The sequence below is a fragment of the Phalacrocorax aristotelis genome, chromosome 11, assembly GCF_949628215.1.
Source record: "Phalacrocorax aristotelis chromosome 11, bGulAri2.1, whole genome shotgun sequence".
Classification (NCBI taxonomy): Eukaryota; Metazoa; Chordata; class Aves; order Suliformes; family Phalacrocoracidae; genus Phalacrocorax; species Phalacrocorax aristotelis.
In genome coordinates, this window is record NC_134286.1 from 21358333 (window position 1) to 21379630 (window position 21298).

The 21298-nt window shown below is 38.2% G+C and overlaps 1 protein-coding gene across 11 annotated transcripts in view; it reads left to right on the plus strand.

Annotated features, from left to right (window-relative positions):
• The window catches only part of ATRX (ATRX chromatin remodeler), an 88510-nt gene that overhangs the window by 5136 nt on the left and 62076 nt on the right, over positions 1–21298 (plus strand). For 3 of the 11 annotated variants that reach the window (XM_075106247.1, XM_075106248.1, XM_075106253.1), the window contains exons 2-9: positions 4089–4139; positions 7003–7115; positions 10278–10333; positions 11824–11876; positions 13468–13592; positions 14889–15008; positions 18653–18762; positions 20865–20932. In XM_075106247.1, coding sequence (XP_074962348.1) covers positions 4089–4139; positions 7003–7115; positions 10278–10333; positions 11824–11876; positions 13468–13592; positions 14889–15008; positions 18653–18762; positions 20865–20932 — 696 coding nt within the window. The remainder of the gene's footprint in view (positions 1–4088; positions 4140–7002; positions 7116–10277; positions 10334–11823; positions 11877–13467; positions 13593–14888; positions 15009–18652; positions 18763–20864; positions 20933–21298) is intronic. The other 8 variants (XM_075106249.1, XM_075106254.1, XM_075106256.1 and 5 more) reach the window with 5 other exon arrangements.

A 21298-nucleotide genomic window follows, 5' to 3' on the forward strand; every position in this document is an offset into this window, starting at 1 on the left:
GGTAACTCTTAGCCAAACCCTGATCTGGTTGTTTGGATACCATCTCAACAAAAAGAAAATGTGTAATCTTCCTTGAATAGAATAAAGGGTCTCTTAGTGACTTTGAGCCATTGCTTTCTCATTCCCCTTGTGTGTCTGGAGCCAAATAATTCTGTTTACTTGTCTGAACCTGTTATGCTGTACTTAGTCTCCAAAGTTACTTTGTCCGCATCATCAAGTGTCTTCAACTGTGCTAGGTATCACTTGATTAAGCCCCTGTGGATTTAAAGTCAGCTCTAAACAAAGTAAAAGAGTGAATCTGTGTTAATGAAGTCTTAAGCGTAGATTCCCCGAGTTTGGTGAAGTGCTAGGTGCCTGCATCTCTTCTCAGCCGAAGCTTCGGTATTCAGGTATTTTCTGGCTGTATCTGATTAAATTAGTTTAATGTCGTACAATTCCATCTAAACACAAGAGAGCTTTCTTACTGTGAGAATGGTCAAACACTGGAAGAGGTCACCTGGAGAGGCTGTGGAGCCTCGTCTGCGGAGGTACTCGGCACCTGACTGGACGTATTTTTGGGCGACCTCCTGCAGCTGTCTCTGCTTGTGTTTGGGGGTTGGCCTAAGCTATCTCCAGAGATCCCTTTCAGCCTACATGATTCTGTGATTCTTAAGGTCATTTACCTGACCAGCTCTAATTTTGCTGCTGTGGGATAGCTCAGCCTCGCCTAGCGTGTTGCTGCTGCCGAAGGTACGCTCCCTTCCTCCCCGGCTCTTGACTGTCGTCACCTCTGCCTGCGCTAACATCTGTACCAATGAGCACTGTGCTGGATTAGGGAAATTATCTACATTTAGTAGAAAAAATGGCTACTTTTAATATGGGTCAGCTTCTGCGCATAGGTCAAAACAAATATGTGTATTGACGTGGAGGAGAAAGGAGAGGACTGAGAGTGTGGGTGGCTTCAGGGGTGTGTGTTGGGGCATGAGGGCTTGTCCTTTGGCAGTAGAGCTGGTTTGTGCCAACTTGAACAGACTGTGAATCCTGATTGTAAAGCCTCGCTTGTTTTGGCATAATTGGTATATCAGTTTCAGTAAGTTACAAAATATTAATCTGATTTAGGCTCTACAGTAGCATGTAGCTTTGCCCTTGGAAAACCATTGTTGAGTTAAAAAACAACCGTTAGAAGTGCTCTCTTTTCCCACCTTTATAAAACCATATTCTTTTACTTGTTCAACTGATATGATGGTAGGTTGATTTTTATTTTCTGCTTATGTATTTTTTCTGAGAAAAGTGGGCTTCTTAGGATATTGCAGGTGTGTTTACTCCTCCTCTGATCACGGCTAAGAGAACAAACAACTTCTATTGTAGGTTTTATCACCTTTCACTCTTTCCAACAGCCTTAAGCTATTTCATTCATGTGTGTTCAGCCACAATCTTGACACGTTTTGTATGGAACAACTATGCAGGCTCTGCCGTTGTCACTGAAATCTTTGAATTGGGATAAGGCTACCACTTTCCCTTTTCATCAGGAAAAACTTTTATGAAGATTTGCAGGTGGCAGAAAACTGGCCTGATTACATCAAGGCTTAGGTAGGATGAGAGGAAATTACATGTTTGGGGGTACTGCCTAGTACCAGTTTTGAAATCATATGTTTAATTATATAAATTTCAGCTTTATTTACTATAAAACAGTAATTTTGAAAGGCGATCATGTTTGTAACACATTTTCCAAAGCATTTCTGTGTCTAAATATGTTCTGATCTCCTTCAGAGCTTCGGGTGCATCCATATTAGCTCTGAATTAAGTAGTGCATGTTTGAAAAAAGTCTGCAGATTGTCCTGGCTTAGTCAGTTTTGTTGATAACGCGGGGAGAGGGGCTTAGAGTGCACAATTTGGATTCTTTCCAGGTGGAACTAAGCTGCAAAATGTGCTCCAACTGCTAGTGCTTGTTCAGTCTGCAGAACCAGGCTACACCTAGTTTGAATTACCGAAACGTAGGTAGCATGGATATTGGGTCATCAGCACCAAACCTTCCTGTGTTCTAATGGAGACATAGTCTGTTCTTTCCCTTCCTCTTCCCAGTGTCTTAATTAAAATATTCAGAGTTTTGCTCCGGGTTGTTGGATTTCTGTCATTCACATACAGTCTGAAGCAGAGGATGGTAGTCTACAGACCAGCAGTTTAAAAGCACATCTGGTTTTAGTTTTCTTTAATTTTTTTTCCTAAGGATTGTTTAATTTAGTCTGCTTAATACTTGTTCTGCAGTATTTCATTTCAACTTCAAAAGTGAAAAAGCATTGGGACTTAACTTGAAGCAACTATAAAGGTGAATTTAAAAACTCGTGCCTTTGAACTATTTAAAAAATTTAAACAGAAAAATTTTGGACAAGTGTTGAACTTAAGGTGAGTTCTTAAGGTAGGAAATTTTGCAAAAGTGTATTTGTTGACATTGAGGTAGGTGAAAAGCTGGAAAGTGCTCCTGTTTCACTGACTTTAGGAGCCACTTGCAATTCAGATGAGGGACACTTACTTACACTAAATGTTGGTAGGATCCTGCAGAAGAATGAGAAGTTCAGTTGTTTAAAGAAAATACAGTTTTAAAACTATTCTTCCAGATGTTGACAATAACTGGGACATTCCCCGCCTACATTTTTGAAGTGTCTGAAGAAAGTAGATAAAAACTGAGCACAATAACAAGTTTTTTCCAGTGTAGTATCACAGTATAGTCCAGCATGACCCGCGTTTGCTGCTGAAATGGGTGGTCCTGTTCTTTCCCTTGCCCTGGCTATGAATTCTCAGCACCTCACCTGCCATGAGAGAGAATAATCATGTGAATGTGTGGCAAATTGGAAGCAAATGAAAACTGTTCCTTAAAATTTTATATTTCCAAGGTGATTTGACTCACTTTGCAGAAGCATGATCATCAGCTAACACAGGTGATCAGGTAACGTGGTGGGTTGACTCTGGCTGGACACTGGGTGCCCACCAAAGCCGCTCTGTCACTGCTCTCCTCAGCTGGGCAGGGGAGAGAGAAAAGACCAAGAAAAGCTCGTGGGTCGAGATAAGGACAGGGAGATCGCTCAGCAGTTGCTGTCGCAGGCAAAACGGACTTGCCTTGGGGGAATTAATTTAATATATTGCCGGTCAAATCAGAGTAGGGTAATGAGAAATAAAACCAAATCTTAAAAAGACCTTCCCCCACCCCTCCATTCTTCCCAGGCTCAACTTCACTCCCGATTTCTCCACCTCCTCCCCTGCAGCGGTGCAGGGGAATGGGGTTTGAGGTCAGTTCATCACACGCTGTCTCTGCCGCTCCTTCCTCCTCAGGGGCAGGACTCCTCACACTCTTCCCCTGCTCCGGCGTGGGGTCCCTCCCACGGGAGATAGTCTTCCATGAACTTCTCCAATATGGGTTCTTCCCATGGGCTGCAGTTCTTCATGAACTGCTCCAGCTTGGATCCCTTCCACAGGGTTGCAGTCCTTCAGGAACACACTGCTCCAGCGTGGCCTTCCCACAGGGTCACAGATTCCTTTGGGTGCGTGCAACTGCTCCACCGCTAACCTTCACAGGCTGCAGGGGCACAGACTGCCTCACATGGTCCTTCACCTCAGGCTGCAGGGGAGTCTGCTCTGGCGCCTGGAGAACCTCCTTCCCCTCCTTCCCTGACCTTGGTGTCTGCAGGGCTGCTCCTCTCAGATATTCTCACTCTGCTGTCCCGCTGCTGTTGTGCAGGAGTTTTCCCCCCACCCCCCTCCTTAAATACGTTATCCCAGAGGCGCTGCGCCCGTCGCTGATGGGCTCGGCCTTGGCCAGCGGCGGGTCCGTCTCGGAGCTGGCCAGCGTTGGCTCTGTCGGACATGGGGGAGCTTCTGGCAGCTTCTCACAGAAGGCAGCCCTGCAGCCCCCCACTACCAAACCTTGCCACGCAAACCCAATACAGGTAAGCACATGCAAGGGGACAGCAGTCAACAGCCAGACTAAATTAAATATGTTGTGTCCAGATTATGACACCACCCGTCCGTTCATTTTCTTCTTAAGTATTCTGTTGATTTGTAGAGTCATTTAGCCCAGTACGGGGTTTGCCTAATACGTACTTTTTTTATCCTAGTGAGAGCCAGGCATGTACTGTTCAAGATTACAGCACTTGCTCTGAATTTAGGTAAGAAATAGTGTTCTTATAAGATAGTTTCTCAAGGTCACGAATCAGGTTCATGGCCAAACCAATAATAGTAGGACACCTTTCCTTTCATTCCTATTTTAATTAGGCTAAACAGTGTTGAAATAGCTCTAGACTGATGGTGAAGCCATTTGCTTAGAACGTGCAAGCCTGAAAATGCTAATAAATGGTGTAGGGACTTGCTGTATGGTAGAGGGAGACTGCTTGCTTCACTTAGTGCTTCTGAGGTGTTTCTGAATTTTTAGGCTCCTGCCATGCATTTTATAGGTTGTGATCAATTTACTAGTGGATGGGTCTATTAATATATTACAAAGAATAAGGATTTTGCAGCAGGAGGTTTGAAAAAGATTATAGATCCTATATTTTCAACTATAAATGCATGACAATAAAATTGCTTTTGGACAGAAATAGGTAAAGCATTGCCCTAAATTAAAATTCCATTGTGGTGAAGTATAGTGAGTGTAACACATCTACTTATATTTGACCTGGTATTCCTTAAGACAGGCTTATGGTACTAAATGCTGAATAATCAAGAGGAAAAGCAAGTTGAGAAGACTTTTTAGTAGTAGTTTGTAGATTTAATTGGTTTTGGTTGTTGTTTGTGAATGAACATTTTTCTTTGAAAAATGTAATTTTAGGCTAGTTAGGATAAGAGTTAATAAATGTAGTAGATAATGTTCCAAGTGTGAGTCACAGAGACGCATGCTGTTCTGAATTTGTTTTGTGTAGAGAACAATAATATTATAACTCCTCTATAGTTCCCATTTTCTTTTTTAAAACGCTGTTACCAAAACAATTTATTTATAAAGTAAATGAGCGGAATTCCACATGTGGGTTTTTTTTCTTTTTACTGCCAAAAATGTATGTTTTTTGTGGCCTTCCTAAATGTACATTAGTTCATCAGACCGTCTGGAATGGATATAAAATCTCTTTCTGTACTTTTACTATCAGATAATTCTGAACAACAATTTACGTGGTTGGGGTTTGTGTTTTTTTTTAATTTGATGTGAATAAATTTGTTATTAGATATCCTTTCTGAAATAGAGCATGCAATCTGTTAAAACTGAAGTGCACCATTATCATGTTCTGTAATGTTCTCCAAGTATGCGCTCCATCCATGACAAAAACGGACGCCCAAGTTTAGGGACTGGCAGTTGTGTAGCAGCATGTGTCCAGTAATTAGAAGGAAAGACTTTTAGACAGATTGAGAGAAAAATTTTAAGATACACTTGAGAGTAAAGCAGGCTTTGTTACACACTCTTTCGAAGTTGCTCAAGTGATGGATGGTATGTACATAGTCTCAAAAGAAAGGTGTCCTTTACTCACGTGGAAAATCTTTCCATTACAAAGTGCTGTTTAGTTTTATTTTGAGTACTTCAGAAGATTTAAAGAAGTTACAGATTACTTTTTTAAATGGATGGTTTATTCTGTTTTATATGTGGTTATTTTCACTGGTTTAAAAAGTTTCCATTAATGCCATGATACCTTTCACTCATTGCTCAAAAAAGTACTCACCTGCATGTCCTTATAAAAGAGGTGATTAGGGTTTTTTTAGCAATAACAGTTAAATTGAAAGCCAGAAGTTAATAAACTGATGTGTTCAGAGAACTAGTAGAGATGGTAAAGAGAGTGGATTGAGCTTCTGGTAAATACTCAAAAGGTCCTACAACCCGTAAAACGGGGACAGAAAATCTTGCTGCTTCGTGCTATCAGAAGACTATTTTGAAAGTAATAGGGAGATAAAAGCGAGAAGGATGGAAGCCTGAATCCTTCAACTGGGTTAACTTAGGCAGGGGGTAGTGCAGTCGAGCCGTTTGAAAACCCGTACCTAGTAGCAGATAAGGTATGTTGACTCAGACATGTCAGCTGGCAGATTTTAGAGGACTGATAGTGTCCGGGGAGGAAAGCGGTGACGAACAGCTGAGCGCAGTAACTTCTGGTTCGGGGGGGCTGCAGCGCGCCTGCCGCCAGAGAAGGGCACTCGTCTCGGGAAACTGTAGAAGCTTTGGGAGGAGACAATCTGGAAGGAACAACGTAAAATGAGAGGGGATAACATGTAGATAATGAAGCGGTATAGCTTTTTAACAAAAACATAGGGTAAAGGTGTTGCATTTGTACTGTAATGAGTATATATACAAGGTTAACGTTCCTGGTGTCTAAAACTGGCTAGTGAAAACTCCCCAGGGTAATATTTTTTTATAAATTAATTTCAAATACTCGTACAATCAGATCAAGAAATGATCTGATCCTACATGGTTGTTTTCTGACAAAATCAATACAGGGTACACAGTGTATATGTACGTGGCTGATTTAATACAAGCTTTGCATAAGCACGTAGATCTGTCGTACGCAATGGACCTGTTTGTTTCTGAGGCTGTAGGTGAAATTTTGCTATTATTTCTAGTGCTTTATATCCCCAAAGGTTACATTTTTGGTAATAAAATAAAGATGTTATTATTTCTACCTGTTTAGCTTTTGACAAAGTAGAATCTTAAATTAATTTTTTTGCTATCTTCATAGCAGCATTACCACTCAGACTTTCTGGAATCTTGTAAATAATTTGAAACAGTAGAAACTATTTAAAATAGGGTTTTCACTCTTAGTGTTAACGGAGTCCTTAGTGCTTTTTTTGTCAATAAGGCTGCACCTGTTATTTTACTCAGGGTTTAACAAAATCATATGGTTTTATTCACTTTGATATTCTCTCGCAGAAACAAATGTTTAAGCAATAACTGAGTTTCTCTTGTAGGTGTGCATTAATTGCGATTAAACATAATTTCTTTCAAGCTTGCTGAATTAGAGTGAGATGTGAAGGTAACTTCAAGTTTTACTTGTATTTTAACAGTGAAAGCAAGTTGAATACATTGGTGCAGAAACTTCATGACTTCTTGGCTCAGTCATCGGAAGAATCTGAGGACGCAAACTCTCCTCCAGCATTATCTAAAACAAAAAGCATAGGTAAAAAGACATTTTATGTTTTTATTATCAATGTATATAAGATCCTGGAGTGAAATAACTTTGTGTTGTTATTCCACCATGTCACACTTCACTGGGGCAATTATGCAAAGTCTTAATGTGATTTAAGTGGTGATATCTTAATAAATGTACAATAGGCCTTTGATACAATATTTCTTTAAGTTCTGAATCTTTTCTAAATGTGGGGGAAAAAAAAGCTAATCCTACTGGTAATTTACCTCCTATGAAACATGAGATGGCGAACACGCATGTATTTCCTGTGGTAGGGGTTCCTTGTTCAGTTTTCCTGAATGTGTAAACGCAGTATCTTGTTTTTCCTGCTGAAGTAAAGCTTTTGCAGTCCTTGTAGTTGTGGAAGAAGTTTTGGAGGTTATGCTTTCATAATTATTTGAAAAAGTTTTCTACATGTAATCTGGAAACATTTGGAAACAAAATAATACTTCTGAAAAACCTTGAGTCCTACACTAGGTCAAATTTGGTATTAGAAATTTTTACTTAAAAGTTAGAAATAGGTAATGAATTTTAAACACTTTGTTTTGATTACAGTCATAAAAAGTGAAATTATTTCATAACAGTACTGAATAAAATTTATTTCCAAATTTAAGTAGGTTTAAGTATGTTTCCTAATTTAACTACGACTGGATACAGGTACAAAACCTTTCAGTACCTATTGTTTAATGAGCTAAAAGGTGTATTGAAGTGGTAGAGTACGGGAGAATGAGAGTGTGTTGGCTGTCTTATGGAGTTTATTTGCAAACTCCTGTGTTTCTAAGTAATAAACTGTGTGTAGTTACCATCTTTCAATTTTTTGTCTCGAGAGAGAGTCTGCTGCCATGTGGTGCTAATCTTGTGTCAGCATCAAACTGAACTGTTAACATAGGAAAAAGAAATTATGCATGTGATACTTCAGCAAAATTATAACCTAAACTGTGATGTTAGATGCATCTCAAAGTGAAATTTTGCTGAGGAGCATACTGGGAAAAGAAATCTTTTCCCTTTATCCTGTGTAGTTACAAAGTAGAATTTGGCTCCTTGCTTTAAAATACAGATGTACTTTGAAACAGGTGTACACTTATTAATTAATAGCAGGCATGTTTCAGTGTTGTTTTGAGATATCTGATTTTATTTCTTAAAAAAGAACATACTGAAGTTGAAAAGTCAAGAATTAAACACTTAAATATTAGGAAATGTCAGAAGTAACCACAGAAATTTACTTCCCCTCCTAACTTTTTGTGCATAACGATAGTGTCTTTAGCAACTGTGTTTATTTTTTTTAAACTACAGGGTGCTCATTCAGTGTACAAGTGATAGACACGACTGGGGCCAAATCAGGTTTATATAGTAATGGAACTCGCTTTGTTCCAGCATTTGGATGATATGTGAACTACTATATAGAGCATTGTGAGGAGGGAGATGATGATGAAGATGGTTAAGTGTGGCTCAAAAGAGTTGGAACATGCCCCTGCCACATGTACAGGGCAATTAAAATAAGAAGTTACTCGCTGAGCTCTTCCATCTTGTGCTCTGCTGTGGAGCTGAACTGCACTGTAATGCTTATTTGCTAGGAATGATAAGTAAAGTTAAATTGCACTGGAAACTTTTATTCTGGCTTTTCTTAGTTTTCTGAGTACTTGATTTTACAGCCTTAATAATGCTTGTTTATCCTCTCTGCATCCAAACTGGATGTCTCCCTCCTCCACATTGTGTGGGTGCCAGCAGGAGAATCCCTGAGAGTGTAGGGAAGACTGACTTTCCTGCTCTTGTTTCAAGTGACCAGCCCCTGCCCTGGAGCAGCAGTCACGGGAAATCCTGGGCTCTCATAGCCCTGAAGTGGATGGAGCATGTGTGGTTGGGTCAGCATGAGGGGCTGAGAGGGGACACAGCATGCTCCATTGTTCTGTGGGGATGGCACACGTATAGTCCTGTCACACGTAGAAACTGACTGTGGAGCATGTTCAGTTGCTTTTGGGAGCAGTGCACGTGCAGTCTGGTTAGCAGTCTGAATGCAGAATCTACAGAGATTGTAGCTACCGGAAGCAAAGAAATCTTTACTGAGCGTGTAAACTGGTATTTTCCATGGATTTATCACTTGGGCAAAATTGGTCAAGAGTAGAAGGTGGGCAGAAGGAGAAATCTCACCCTTCTTCCAAATTTCAGGTTCAGAGAAGAAATTTCAGGTACTTAAAAGGGCCAAAAACTTTGTTTCCATTTTTTATTTCCCCACCTTCGCTTCACATGCAGAAAAGGCTGGATAATTTTGGCTAAAATTTACCCAGACAGTTCAGCCTAGGTCAAATACCCAGCATCAGATTTTCTAATTGAAGTGATTTCATTTTTTTAAAGTGTAAAAGAAAACCGTTTTTTTTTTTTTCCCAAAACTGAAGTATAAGGATACAGTAGGTTGCAGTGCTAGCAGTCTTATGTTAAAATCACAAATGGTCATGATATGTACCCTGTAATTATACTGCCACTTTACTTGCATGTTCCTTAGTAGTGCATCTATTAAAATACTGCTATTACTCAGCCTTTTGCGCAACTTCATACAAGTATCAGATCACTGATACATTCACTGATACTGAATACATACAAGTATTCAGATCACTGAATTTGAAGGTTTCCCTTGCATTACCTGGACTGGTGGATGGAATAGGTGCTAAAGGGTTGCATGTCTTTGGGCTTTATATTCCACAGTTCCCAAGCTGAGAAATGGGAATTCTCTATCATACCTTGTATCAAATGCGAGTTTTGTCTGTGGTTCCACGATCCCAGTTTTAAATTTGTGGTTTTAGTGTCAGGATGTGTAAGAGAAAATACTGAAGGTAACTTCTTAGAGATCAAAATAAATGCGCTAACTACATGATTGCTGCATATGCAGTTGCACTTTCATTTCTTCAGTATTTCTTCACCAGTGGGCAGGCTGTCTTCCAGCCTATCAGCGACTTAAGTGAAAGTAATTTCTAAATGATTTCTGTAAAAATTGTGCCATACAGTGGACTGTGTTTTGTTGTGCAGCAGTTTGTCTCTCAAAGTCACACTGTCATCTTTATTCAGGGTGGTGAAACATAAACAATGCTATGACGTACAATGTGAAGAACTTTTATTTTTTCTTGCATTTCAGTGGATTCATTTAATTTCTCTCCATAGGTAAAAGTAGAGAACCTAAAAGTAGTCCAGTTTCAATGGAGAACAACAGAGAGGAGGTAGGAATAAAAATCCTTCTGAATTTCAGTTGCATGACTAGTGCAGAATGGCTAGTATATGAAATGCTGAGTTCACTGTGTTGCTTTTAAATAAATATTTAAAGAATATTGTCAGAACCATGCAGTAAATGCCATCGTATCTGCTGAATAGAAACAGTAGCTGTAAAATATTTAAAAATAAATTTAAAATTAAATTTTAAATTTTGAATGCTTAGTTTGATTTGGGCATATGCAAGCAATCCTGTTTTTCCCCTCCTCCTCTCCCCCTCCCTTCCTAAATTATTATAAAACACTAATTTACTTGTGCAACTTCATTGTCTTTCTGCTGCACAGTAATTCCTGGGACAGATGCCTCCAGCACAGTTTAGAGAGTTAGGTTTTACTTACCTGAGGTATGCGATTGTACGTTTATTAAGAAATGCAAAATGTTGTTGATTGATTGCAGGTTGAGTATATTTGCAAAGTGAGTTTTTATTTTTAAAGGTATTCGTTTAATGTTCTCTTATCCTTATTCTGTTCTTTGGCTTATGTGTAAACAGGCTTTTATTTTTGGTTTAAAAGAATTAGTCTCTACCTTGTACTTACATCTTGTTACTCAGATAACAGTAGGTACTTAGTTGCCCTTTAGGGAAGTGTTTCCTTTTCTAAAAAAAGATGTAGATACAGGACCTTTATTAAACATGAACAAATTTCTCCTACATAGTGTGTTATAGACATCAAAGGCCTTTTTCAAGTAGGATGTTTTATTAATATCTACTGTCCTGTTGGAAATGTTCCGGTTGACAGTATGTTAATACGTAGAGAAAGCACAAGGTGCTGTGAGGAATCCGGGTGAACTGTGAAAAAGTAAAAATGCTCAGCAGTGTGGAGGCAGGTGGGCAGGTGTGAGTTAGGCCATTCTTCCGTGCGCTAATCGTGCAAGTTAACGATGCAGCAAAGGTACGCAGAGCAGGAGACCCCAGCGCTGCTCGTGATTAGGACCGACCAGTGATCAGGAGCCATTCTCAGTCCCTTCTCTGGAAAGCTGAGAGAACTTTGGGCAGGTAGGGCAAGTTGAGAACCGCAAAGAGAAGATTTCCGCAATTTCATGAAGACTTAGTGCTTGAGATACGAGCACTGTTTCTCTCTGAATGTCTCAACTTGTAACAGTGCCCTCTCTTAATTTCTTTTAAGATATATGCCTAAGGAGGTTAGTGAGCATTGGTGACTTTGCTTAGACTTTGGTGACACCTAATTTTAAATTTGTTTTTAAAAGAATAATGGCTTCTTGGAGTCCTACTACTGATCTGAAACTTCATAGATTTAGTTGAACTGAACGGACACGACTATTGAAATTGTCTGTTGTTTTTTGTTAATGCTATTCCTGCTGTTTTTCTTGTAAGAGCGCTGGTGACTTCTGAGGTGTGTTGTAGTTAATGTGAGACACTGGTTTTGTTGACAGGTCACTTGGTCACAAATGTGCTGACTTTTTAATTTTTTCTTGTTTTTAGGGCAGTAGTTCTTCAGAAAGAACCAAATCCTTAGGATCATCACGTTCAAAAAGGTTGGTTTGGAAAATAAAAACAAACACCTTACTTTTTGGCATGTGAAACTGTAGAAAAGTCCATGCATTATGCCAGATACTTTTAGCATACACCACTATAAATCCGTTAAGTTAGCAGAGTGCACTTAAAATGGAAACGATCTTTCAGGGTCAAAGGTTAAGATCCTAAAGCTTGATTTTTATTAACAAAGACAAAAAGATTATTCTGTATTTTCAGGACAAAGGTGTCTGTACAATTGTTCCTTCACTCTTACTGTTTCTACGTGCAGGGTTCTTAAAAAAATGTAAATTGCATCATATGGAAAAAAGGCTTTATGTACCTTACTGTTGGGGTATTAAGTTGTCCTGCGCAGAAACTGCCATTTGCTGTATCTCTGCTCCATCCTTTTTTGCTCTTTGATTTAAAAAAAAAATTGAAGTATGGAGTTAACTGTTTTATCAACCAGTTTGAACCTACAGGAGACAAATTTATTTGTGACCTAAGTAACAGCAGACTTATATTCAAGTTATGACCTTCATGATTTTTTTTTAATTCTAGTATGCTGTGTAGCTAGGTGAGGTCTTCTAAATGCACAATTTCAATAGGTGCCGCCGTACTGCTCTTTAACGGTGTTGTATATCTCTTTTTACTCTCCTTTTTGTCCAAGTTTGTTTATTTTATCACGTCTGCTGGAATTAAATAATATTCTTCATTTTCCCTCTTCTGTTTGTCTTGATTCCATATTTGCAAGGGTGGTTTTATACCCAGCTTTAATTTTTCCCTCATCTTCTGAATCCAGTGCCCTGCTGAACTCTTCTTCATTGACATCATTTAATAGTCTTGGTTTTTTGCTTCCTGTCTATCACTAAAGGTATTTTCACTCATACATTTATTGTACTAAGCCTGATACTGACAAAGACACTATCCTGCAGTAGTTCATGTATTACCTTCAGACTAGTGAAAATTATACTCAACATTCTTTTTTTATTTCTCATTCATTTTTTCTCCCTGCCCTGACATAGTAAATAAATTCATTTTAATGGATTCAGTTCTAAATTATGTTTGTGTGAAATTCTGGCAACTGTTTTTTTTATTCAAGTCAGGTTTTTCATTTCTTTCTGCACTTTATTTCCTTGGAAGCGTCTTTTCTGCCAAGCTGCTTTTTGTCATTTGCTAGCATGTGTGTGTTCTCTTTGCGCTGCCTGTTAAACTTGAAAAGATGTGTAAAATTTCTGAGCAGACAATTGCTTGTGTTTCATTCAGGCTTTTTTCCTCAAAGCGTGACTTTCCTGCATACCTTCTTAAAAACACATCAAACCTTGATTTTACAAAAAAAAATCCAGCAAGCGTGTGAAACAAAAATACCTTATTAGTACATCTTTTTTATTTCACGTAGGATAGGAGAATTCATATTCCTGACAAGAAAATTAGCCTGCAGCTTGCTTATTGTAATAACTCAGGGCACCCCTCCTCATAATGTCTTAAATGAATTTAAAGAGCATAGGTTTCTCCAGTTAGTATGGAGTTCTGCTTGCAAAGTGCCAGGCTTACCTCTATTACAGTATGTAATATTTGTCACGGTATGTTTTTTTTTTTTTTCTGTCTATGCAGGAAACCCACAGTTGTAACAAAATATGTTGGATCAGATGATGAACAGGTCTTAGATGAAACCGTAAATGAAGATATTTCAAATGAAAACTCAGAAAACGACGTTGATATGAAAAGCTTGCCTAAAGGTAGTTCATGTCTGTCTTTGTTTCTGAATTCAGCAAATTAGCCAAGATTATGATGCAGCATAAATAATTAATTAGAATGCACATGCGTTAGTGAAGTGCCTGTCTTAGGTCATGTTGGCTTTTATATTTGGACGTGCGTGCTTGTGCACAGCACACGCGCACCCCAGGTGTACGTGTACGCGCATTTAAAAGAGGAAGCCGAGCACCTTTTGTTTTGAACCCAGCATACTTTAATCTCTGGGTACACCAGGATGTGCTGGTGGCTTAATTTCAAATGTCTATTGACATCTGTATAGAACTGACATGAAACGGGAAATAATTTATTTCTATTCTCTGTCACTTGCAAATCTTATTTGTTTTACTCTTCTGTGTTTGAGGTTATTAACAATTAGATCAACAAAAGGAAAACTAAATCTTGGGGGAAAGTGTCATTTCTGGATCTGTTTTTAAACACCCTCTTAAAACAGTTAATACTATAAGCCTACATCCCACTCTTAACTCTAGTGAGAGTTTGATTAATCTCTTCCATTTCTTACCTGTGAAAGTTACAGGAAAAACTGGAGGGACTGCTACTTTTTACTGTGTGATTAGCAGCATCTAAAGCACTGGCTTTAAAATAATTTTTTCAGAATTATAGATTATTTCCAGTGTCTTCACAACAAAAGTATTAAAACTAAGCTCTTAAGTAGGAAAGATAGTTTTTAATTTACATACTTTTGATAAATACTCTTCTCTGTTTAAATAAAAAAGTGAATTTCTGAATTTTATTAAAGGCAAAATAGTTTTATTCTGTTGCTTTTTCATTTATTTCAAGTTGAAATAAATGAAAATTATGGAAACTGGATAGAAGGGGGAAAAGAGAGAGGAAAGAGTAGTTACTCTAATGCTTTTAATATCTTTACATGACATAACCAAAGTTCATTTGGTAGCGTTGCACTGCAAATTCCTGTACTACGTACACCCAGCGGTCCGACAGTCCTGTTCTGCACATACCCCTTCAGGGCAGAGAGAGCAGAATTTGCTCCTTACAGCCCATTCAGGCTTTGGCTTTTGTCGTACAGCTGCAAAACAGATGTAGTTTGAAGTGTGTGGTGGGGTTTTTTTGTTTGTTTTTGGTTTGTTGTTGTCTTTTTTTACTGTGAACATCTGTGCATTCAAAACTTTGTTGAGTTTTAGTCAACGAATTGCAATTTTTTGTTTTTTTTTAAGGTACTATGTTGACTTTTATTTAAACAGGACTTTTGCACTTCATTCGGATGTGTAATGGTTTCCAATTTCTAAATAAAATTATTCTAGGTACAGTGGTTGTACAGCCTGAGCCAGTGCTGAATGAAGACAAAGATGATTTTAAAGGGCCTGAATTTAGAAGCAGAAATGCCGTTAAAATGAAACCTGAAGCTCCCAAAAAGCGTGGAGGTAAATACAATTTAAAACATTTATTAAAACGGGTTTAAATTGTTGCTTATGACCACATTTGGTACATCTAAAAATTGTTCATATTTCTAATAAATTATCCTAAAAATACCTCCACTCTTCTGGCTTTTTGTTCATTAAGGATTCTAGCTGGCTGAAATTAGCCTCCATTGCTGCCCCTGCAATGCAGCAGTGAAAGCTAAGATTAGTTCTCATTAAACTTATTTTCAGTAGCTATAGGATGCATCATTAGGTACTCCATATGGACCCTTCTTGCTTTGTATTCGGAACAGTTGCTTGGTTGCAATCAGGTGTTACAGGTATTCCTTTTTTAAGGAATTATATTGGAACACCATTGATACAGGAACGTTCACGGACTCACCCAGAAAGCAACTGTATTTGCGCAGGGACATGTACAGGCATAGTATCAATCAGTGAGCTAACAAGGTACCTAAAACCCCTAACAAGTCAAAGACCTTTTTTTTTGTGAGCCCTTCTAAAGTTGTCTTTGAAAAGCTGCTGTGACAGCTGGTTTTCCACAGCTGCTGCTAAAACTGAGGAGAAGTTGGGTAGATAATGGTGATGAGAGAAATTAATATCTCTCTTTTTTTTTTTTTTCCCCAAAAGTAAAGGAGAGGGAGGATTATGTATAAAGTCGCCAATAAGAAGGCAGATATTTTTGTTAAAACTACTAGCAATATCTTAGTTCACACACCTACAGCAGTACCCAGAATATTCAGACAAACAGCTCTTGTACACGCTATTCATTCTTCCCATTGTATAGTTTCAGATACTTGCTCTCTTCTAAAGTGTTATTAGAATTTAATAAATGCTATTTCTCCATCTCTGGTTGAAGAGGAGTAAAATGTGACTGTGTGGAAATGTGCCTGTGCATACATATGGGCTCATGCATGATTTTAATCACATTTTGAGCATTGATGTTTTCTCTAAATTATTGATCTTTGAAAGTCAGTTCCGTTCCATTCATGCAGGATGCCGTGTTCAGCATATTGGAATGCTTTTTCCATTTGTGTTTATAACAATTTTACAAGAGGTCCAACATAAATCTTCAGGGCTATAGTGTTAAAAAGATAGGACTCTTCTGCTTGAGCTTTGTGGCCTGGGCCTGCAACCCCAGGACGATTCATAGGACTTGCTCTTCCAGCTTCTTTTTTTCCATCCCTAGAGAATATGTAGGCTTTCTTTGTCTGTCTGGACTGGTTACTCATTTACTGGTGCCTGACATGAGGCAGTAGTTTTGGAAGGGACATCAAGAGTTTGTTTAAGCCGTACCTTTATCCAGGGCAAGCTCAGCTATATCTGTGTTACTACTGATAATCTTTGACTTGGTTTTAAAGCTATGCAGTGTATGTGTTAAGCTCCTGTCAGCTTTCAGGGAAGTGGAACAGGTACTGTCTGCTCCTGTGTTGTCCTGATTTCCAGACCAGGAAAGGTAGCCAGGCGAGGTGCGTGACTGCAGTCTACCTGAAGAGCAGCTGGATTAGGAATGTATCAAACCAGTTTTATTTTGTGACATGCACAGAAGAGGTAGCGCAGGTCCATTTATTCTACACCTGCATGCGGCAAGTCTAGTGATGTGAAGTGGCACTTACGTTTCTCTTGCTGCTAGAATGAGGTGCCTAGCCTCTGCAGATAGAAAGTTAAGCGTTATTGGTTTAAGCAGGTAAGCGTGTAGTTGCAACTACTCGAGATCCTGAGTTCTGTGCACAGTGCAAGTAAATATTAACAAATAAAAAAATGCCAGTCTGGCTTTTTCTTTGCAGAGTGCATCTTCACGTTTTTATTAGGAGTTATATGTCCAGTTTATATTAGAAACAGTAGTAGTAATAGAACTCCTGCCTTTCTAGCATCCAGATGCTCTTATCCAAGACTGTGTCAGTCCTTATTTTCAAGTTTTGTGTCTGCAGAATGGTTATGGTTGTATTTTTGCTAATAAACTCTTTGTTATGAATGTTTCTTACGTATTTTCTCAGTATTAATGAATTAGTGGTTGTTTTTTAATTTCTTTGCATCGTCATAATCTATAGTAGTAACATGGTTTACAAAAGATTTGCCTTATAAATTATCGTCTCTGTTTTCCGGTGCCAACTTGCAGATTTTAGGAAGGAGGCAGTAGTGCTTCCCCTTCAGGTTGCGGAAAACGGGAAAGTGGTTTGGGAGCTGATGGTGAATAGCTTGTTCTAGGTCAGTTGGCTGTTACCCTCTGTGATTCTTATGCGCATTTAAGGACTGTATTGTTTGACAAAGTCTGGGTAGGCTTCTGCTGCTTGGTATCATAGAATGGGGTAGTATTTCCCAAATAGTATGACATGAGGTATGCGTTTATTTGAGGTTTACCAGCAGCATTTGAAACAGGCATTTGAGCTGTTTTTGAGGTCAGAAGAGGTGCTTTGCAAATCCACAAGTTCCACTTTACATGCGATCGTGCATGTGTTGAAATTGAAAACAACAAATCTTATAGTCAAAATTTCAGACCTGCTATTTTCGCTAAATTGTAAGGGTGTATTAGTTGTTCTTACTGGCCTGTAAGCTGTTTGAGATTGTGCTTCAGTAGCAAATAGCTAGTAGCTTGTATTGTGTCTTGAGAATGTTCATTCGGTTCCGTAACGTTGTGGTGTTGGTGCTTGGTTCTAATTCTGTGGTAGTGATTATTTTTAAAAAAATTATATATAGTCTGTACTGAAACTCTAATCATGAAGTTAACCACTTGAGTTAATTTCCATATACTACTTACTGAACAAGACAGCAAAGGACAAGTCACAGTTACGTGATCCCATATCAAACCTCTGTCTGCTTGATCCCAAATTTGAAAGTGTATGAATTGGTTGTATGAGCTTTCACAAATTATTTTCCTTTAAAAGCATCACTGCTGTTGAAAACAAAACGGTCTCATTAATTAATCGGTTTAACAGCCTGGCACGTAGCGAGCCTCCCAATGCCAAGATCACCACCTTTCAAAGTGAATTGGGGGATTTTCTTGACCAAATGTAGGTACAGCAGCAGAGTGGTACGCAAACTGTGGGAGCGATCAGCAAGGTGGTGAGAACTAGGTATTATGGCAAAATTGTAGTTTAAAAAACAAAACGAAAAACAACCAACAAACAAAAACCCCACCATCAAGAAGTGAACAAAGGTTTTTCAGGACCTATTATAAGGATTCCATGCATCTTCTGTAACGGTTTCCCATATTTTTCTTTGAGAAACTAAAACTGTATGTGAAAGAAATACTGTAATACAAACAGGAATTAAAATGGTATTTTATGAACACAGATTAAATAAGGAAGATTGTACAGAATATCAGGGCTGCTTTGAAAGAGTTTTAGTGATGACTCTTATTTAGGTGTGTTCTCATGAAGTGACCAGTTAATCCAGATTAAATCTCTCAAAGGAAAACAAATTGTATCTTGGCCCCAAGTGGAGTATAGAAATTAGAGGAAAATTCTTTGTCTTTAAATGGCGAGTGGTTATAGAAAGATTTCTCTCTTGCTGGGTGGTAAAGTAATAAAGGCATATTAAAAACCTAACGGGCCAAAATATTGTAAGAAAATGAAATAGGTATACACAGATTTTTTTAGAAAAAATAAAAATGAAAACAATTAATGTGTGGTTTATAATCCTCTCTATAGAGGAAGGACTACATGGAATTGTAAGCTGTACAGCTTGTGGGCAACAGGTGAACCATTTTCAAAAGGATTCAATCTATAGACATCCTACACTGAAAGTTCTTATTTGTAAGGTATGTGGTAAACAGTTCTACAGTTTGTACTGTTTGTTTTCGTTTGAAATGTCATATTAGTTGATTTGGGTGGGGGTTTTGTGGGAGTATTCTTTATTAGCCAATAAACTTTTCAGTCAATAACTGTTACAATTAAGGAAACTAAAAGCAGAAAACAGAAAGGCAAATACAGCTTACAAATTTATATTCCTATTTTCTTATACCCCAGTTAAACTCGTTGTGGTTTCTTTGTACTTTATTTTTACAGTTTCCACGCTATAATTTTCATGAATTTTTTATGTTAAATGATCTCCTGGTAAACCATTGTATGTAAAACAACGTCAGAATAAGAAGTGGAAAAGTAGCTTTACTGTACACAGTTTTACTTGTGTACAGCTCCTGGACTGTTTTAATTTATGGCAGCTTCTGTAATGATGGTCTAGTCCATAATCCAAAACCAGCATCTGGGTCTTCAGCTATGTGGTTTCATGGTGGCTTCAGTTAAGCCCTAAGCTGCCTGGAATGGGAAGAGGTGGGGAACAGGGGAGGAAGGAAGCACCCCTACCTCCTGTTTTGGAGACCTCTTTATAATTTTCAAAAGCATATAGAGATTTCTCTCTTGCATATCTCTCTAGTTATAGAGATTGTGTATTTATAAAGATATGTCTAGAGATACACAGATCTGTGTTACAGTGCACGTTTAGCATTCCCTTTCTCTTCCATCCTTCTGCTTCTCCCCGAATTCCCAGTTAATGTTATGTATTCAGTTGACAGTCTAATGTTCGGGCTCATTTCTTCTGTTCATTCTGGCTTGTTTCTTTTATAAGATACACTTTAGAAAAATAAGCTTACAAGACAGCTGTTTTCAGTCTTTATTGGTGTCCTAACTCTTGTTCCTAGACTTGAAAATTCTTACCATGTAGCCGTACATGTTCTTGTGATGCATGCAAGTTATCTGGTTCATTTATGAAACTTGTGTAGGGTGTTGAGTTCAACAGCAGCTCTTAACTGTGAGCTCTGCTAGATAATTATGTCGCGTGTTGTTTCCTATAAATTTTCTGTATCTTTACTTAATTGAATGTGGGCATATGTAAATGTGAGAGAGAGGAACGGAAGTCCCTGATCTGATTACTCTATGTCTTGCATTACTTGCTGTGCCTACTTCTCTCCTTGTTTTTCTCCTGATTAGGTAAACAGTCCCAGACTTGAGAAGCTGTTTGACTCTAAATGTTCTGTCAAGTGTCTAAACATCAGTCTTTACTGGTGGTTGTTGTTGTTGTTGTTGTTTGGTTTTGTTTGTTTGCTTAGTTTAGTTCAGTTGAACAGGTGTATAGCTCTGTTCCAGATAAAGGGGCATCATAATTTTAAATTCAGGTGATGAAGCCTCTTCTGGATTCTGAATTCACTGATCCACTGGGTAAAAAGAGAGAATTTAGTTAGTAGCTCGTATTAATCCCTGTTCAAAGTAGAGCTTCAAGTCTGGGAGAACTTTCTTTACTAGCAACTGGGAAAAAAAACATACCTTCAAAATTTGTTTTAAAGAATTCAGCAGCTGAAGCCACTGCTACTACTAGCTGAGTTGTATTTTTTTTTTTTTTCTTACTATTACCAATTTTTCAATGAAAATGCTTAGCTTGCACCTGGAAATTGAGGCCTTGGATGTTACACCAGGATAAATACTGAAGACCTTTTTATGTAAAGCCTTATGGGATTGATTGCTAACATAAGAAGCGTACAGCTGGAAATTGTAATTTATGTAGGACTAATTGTGTCAGGGAAGATGTGGTGTTGATTTACCAAGGAAAAAGGTGGAAAAAACATAGAGATTTGAAGAGAAACATTCAGTTGATGATCTAAAACGTGTAAATATGCAGCCATCAGACAAAAGCCTATTTCATTTTCAAATAAACCTTAAGCCATCTAAATAAGAAGTCATGGTTTAGGACCTGTTGCATCTGTGGAGGATCTTTTTAGATTAACAGAAATGTAAAAGGGTTAGAATGCTTAAGACCTTGCAGCTGCGGCTTTTAATGGCTTGCTTCTAATACATGCTGAAATCATGAATTACTGAAGTTCAGTTGAGATTTAATACAAAATTCCTTGTCCTATCTCTTTATTTACAGACTTGCTACAAGTATTACATGAGCGATGACATTAGCCGTGATTCAGATGGAATGGATGAACAGTGTAGGTAAGTGTACAAAAACTGAAGTAACACCCACAGCTCTTCTGGTTTGGTTTGGTTTGGGTTTTTTTTTTCTTGCAATAATGAAATTATTGACAGATAAAGACCATTACGCAAGAGCTTAATCAGCAATTGTTTCTCACCAAGAAATGCTGGATCCCAGGGTTTTTGTAAATATTTGATTTTTATTTTAGTAATCAACAGGAAAATATTTTATAAAGAAATCCAATAGCAAACACTCATAAGACATCACATTTTTAACTAGATAGCATGCCACCTACCAGTACTTTGAAGGTAGTGACAGAATCTGGCATTCTAAATCTTGTGAGCCACAGAAACTTACTTTTCCAGATGCATGTCCCACTTCTTAAA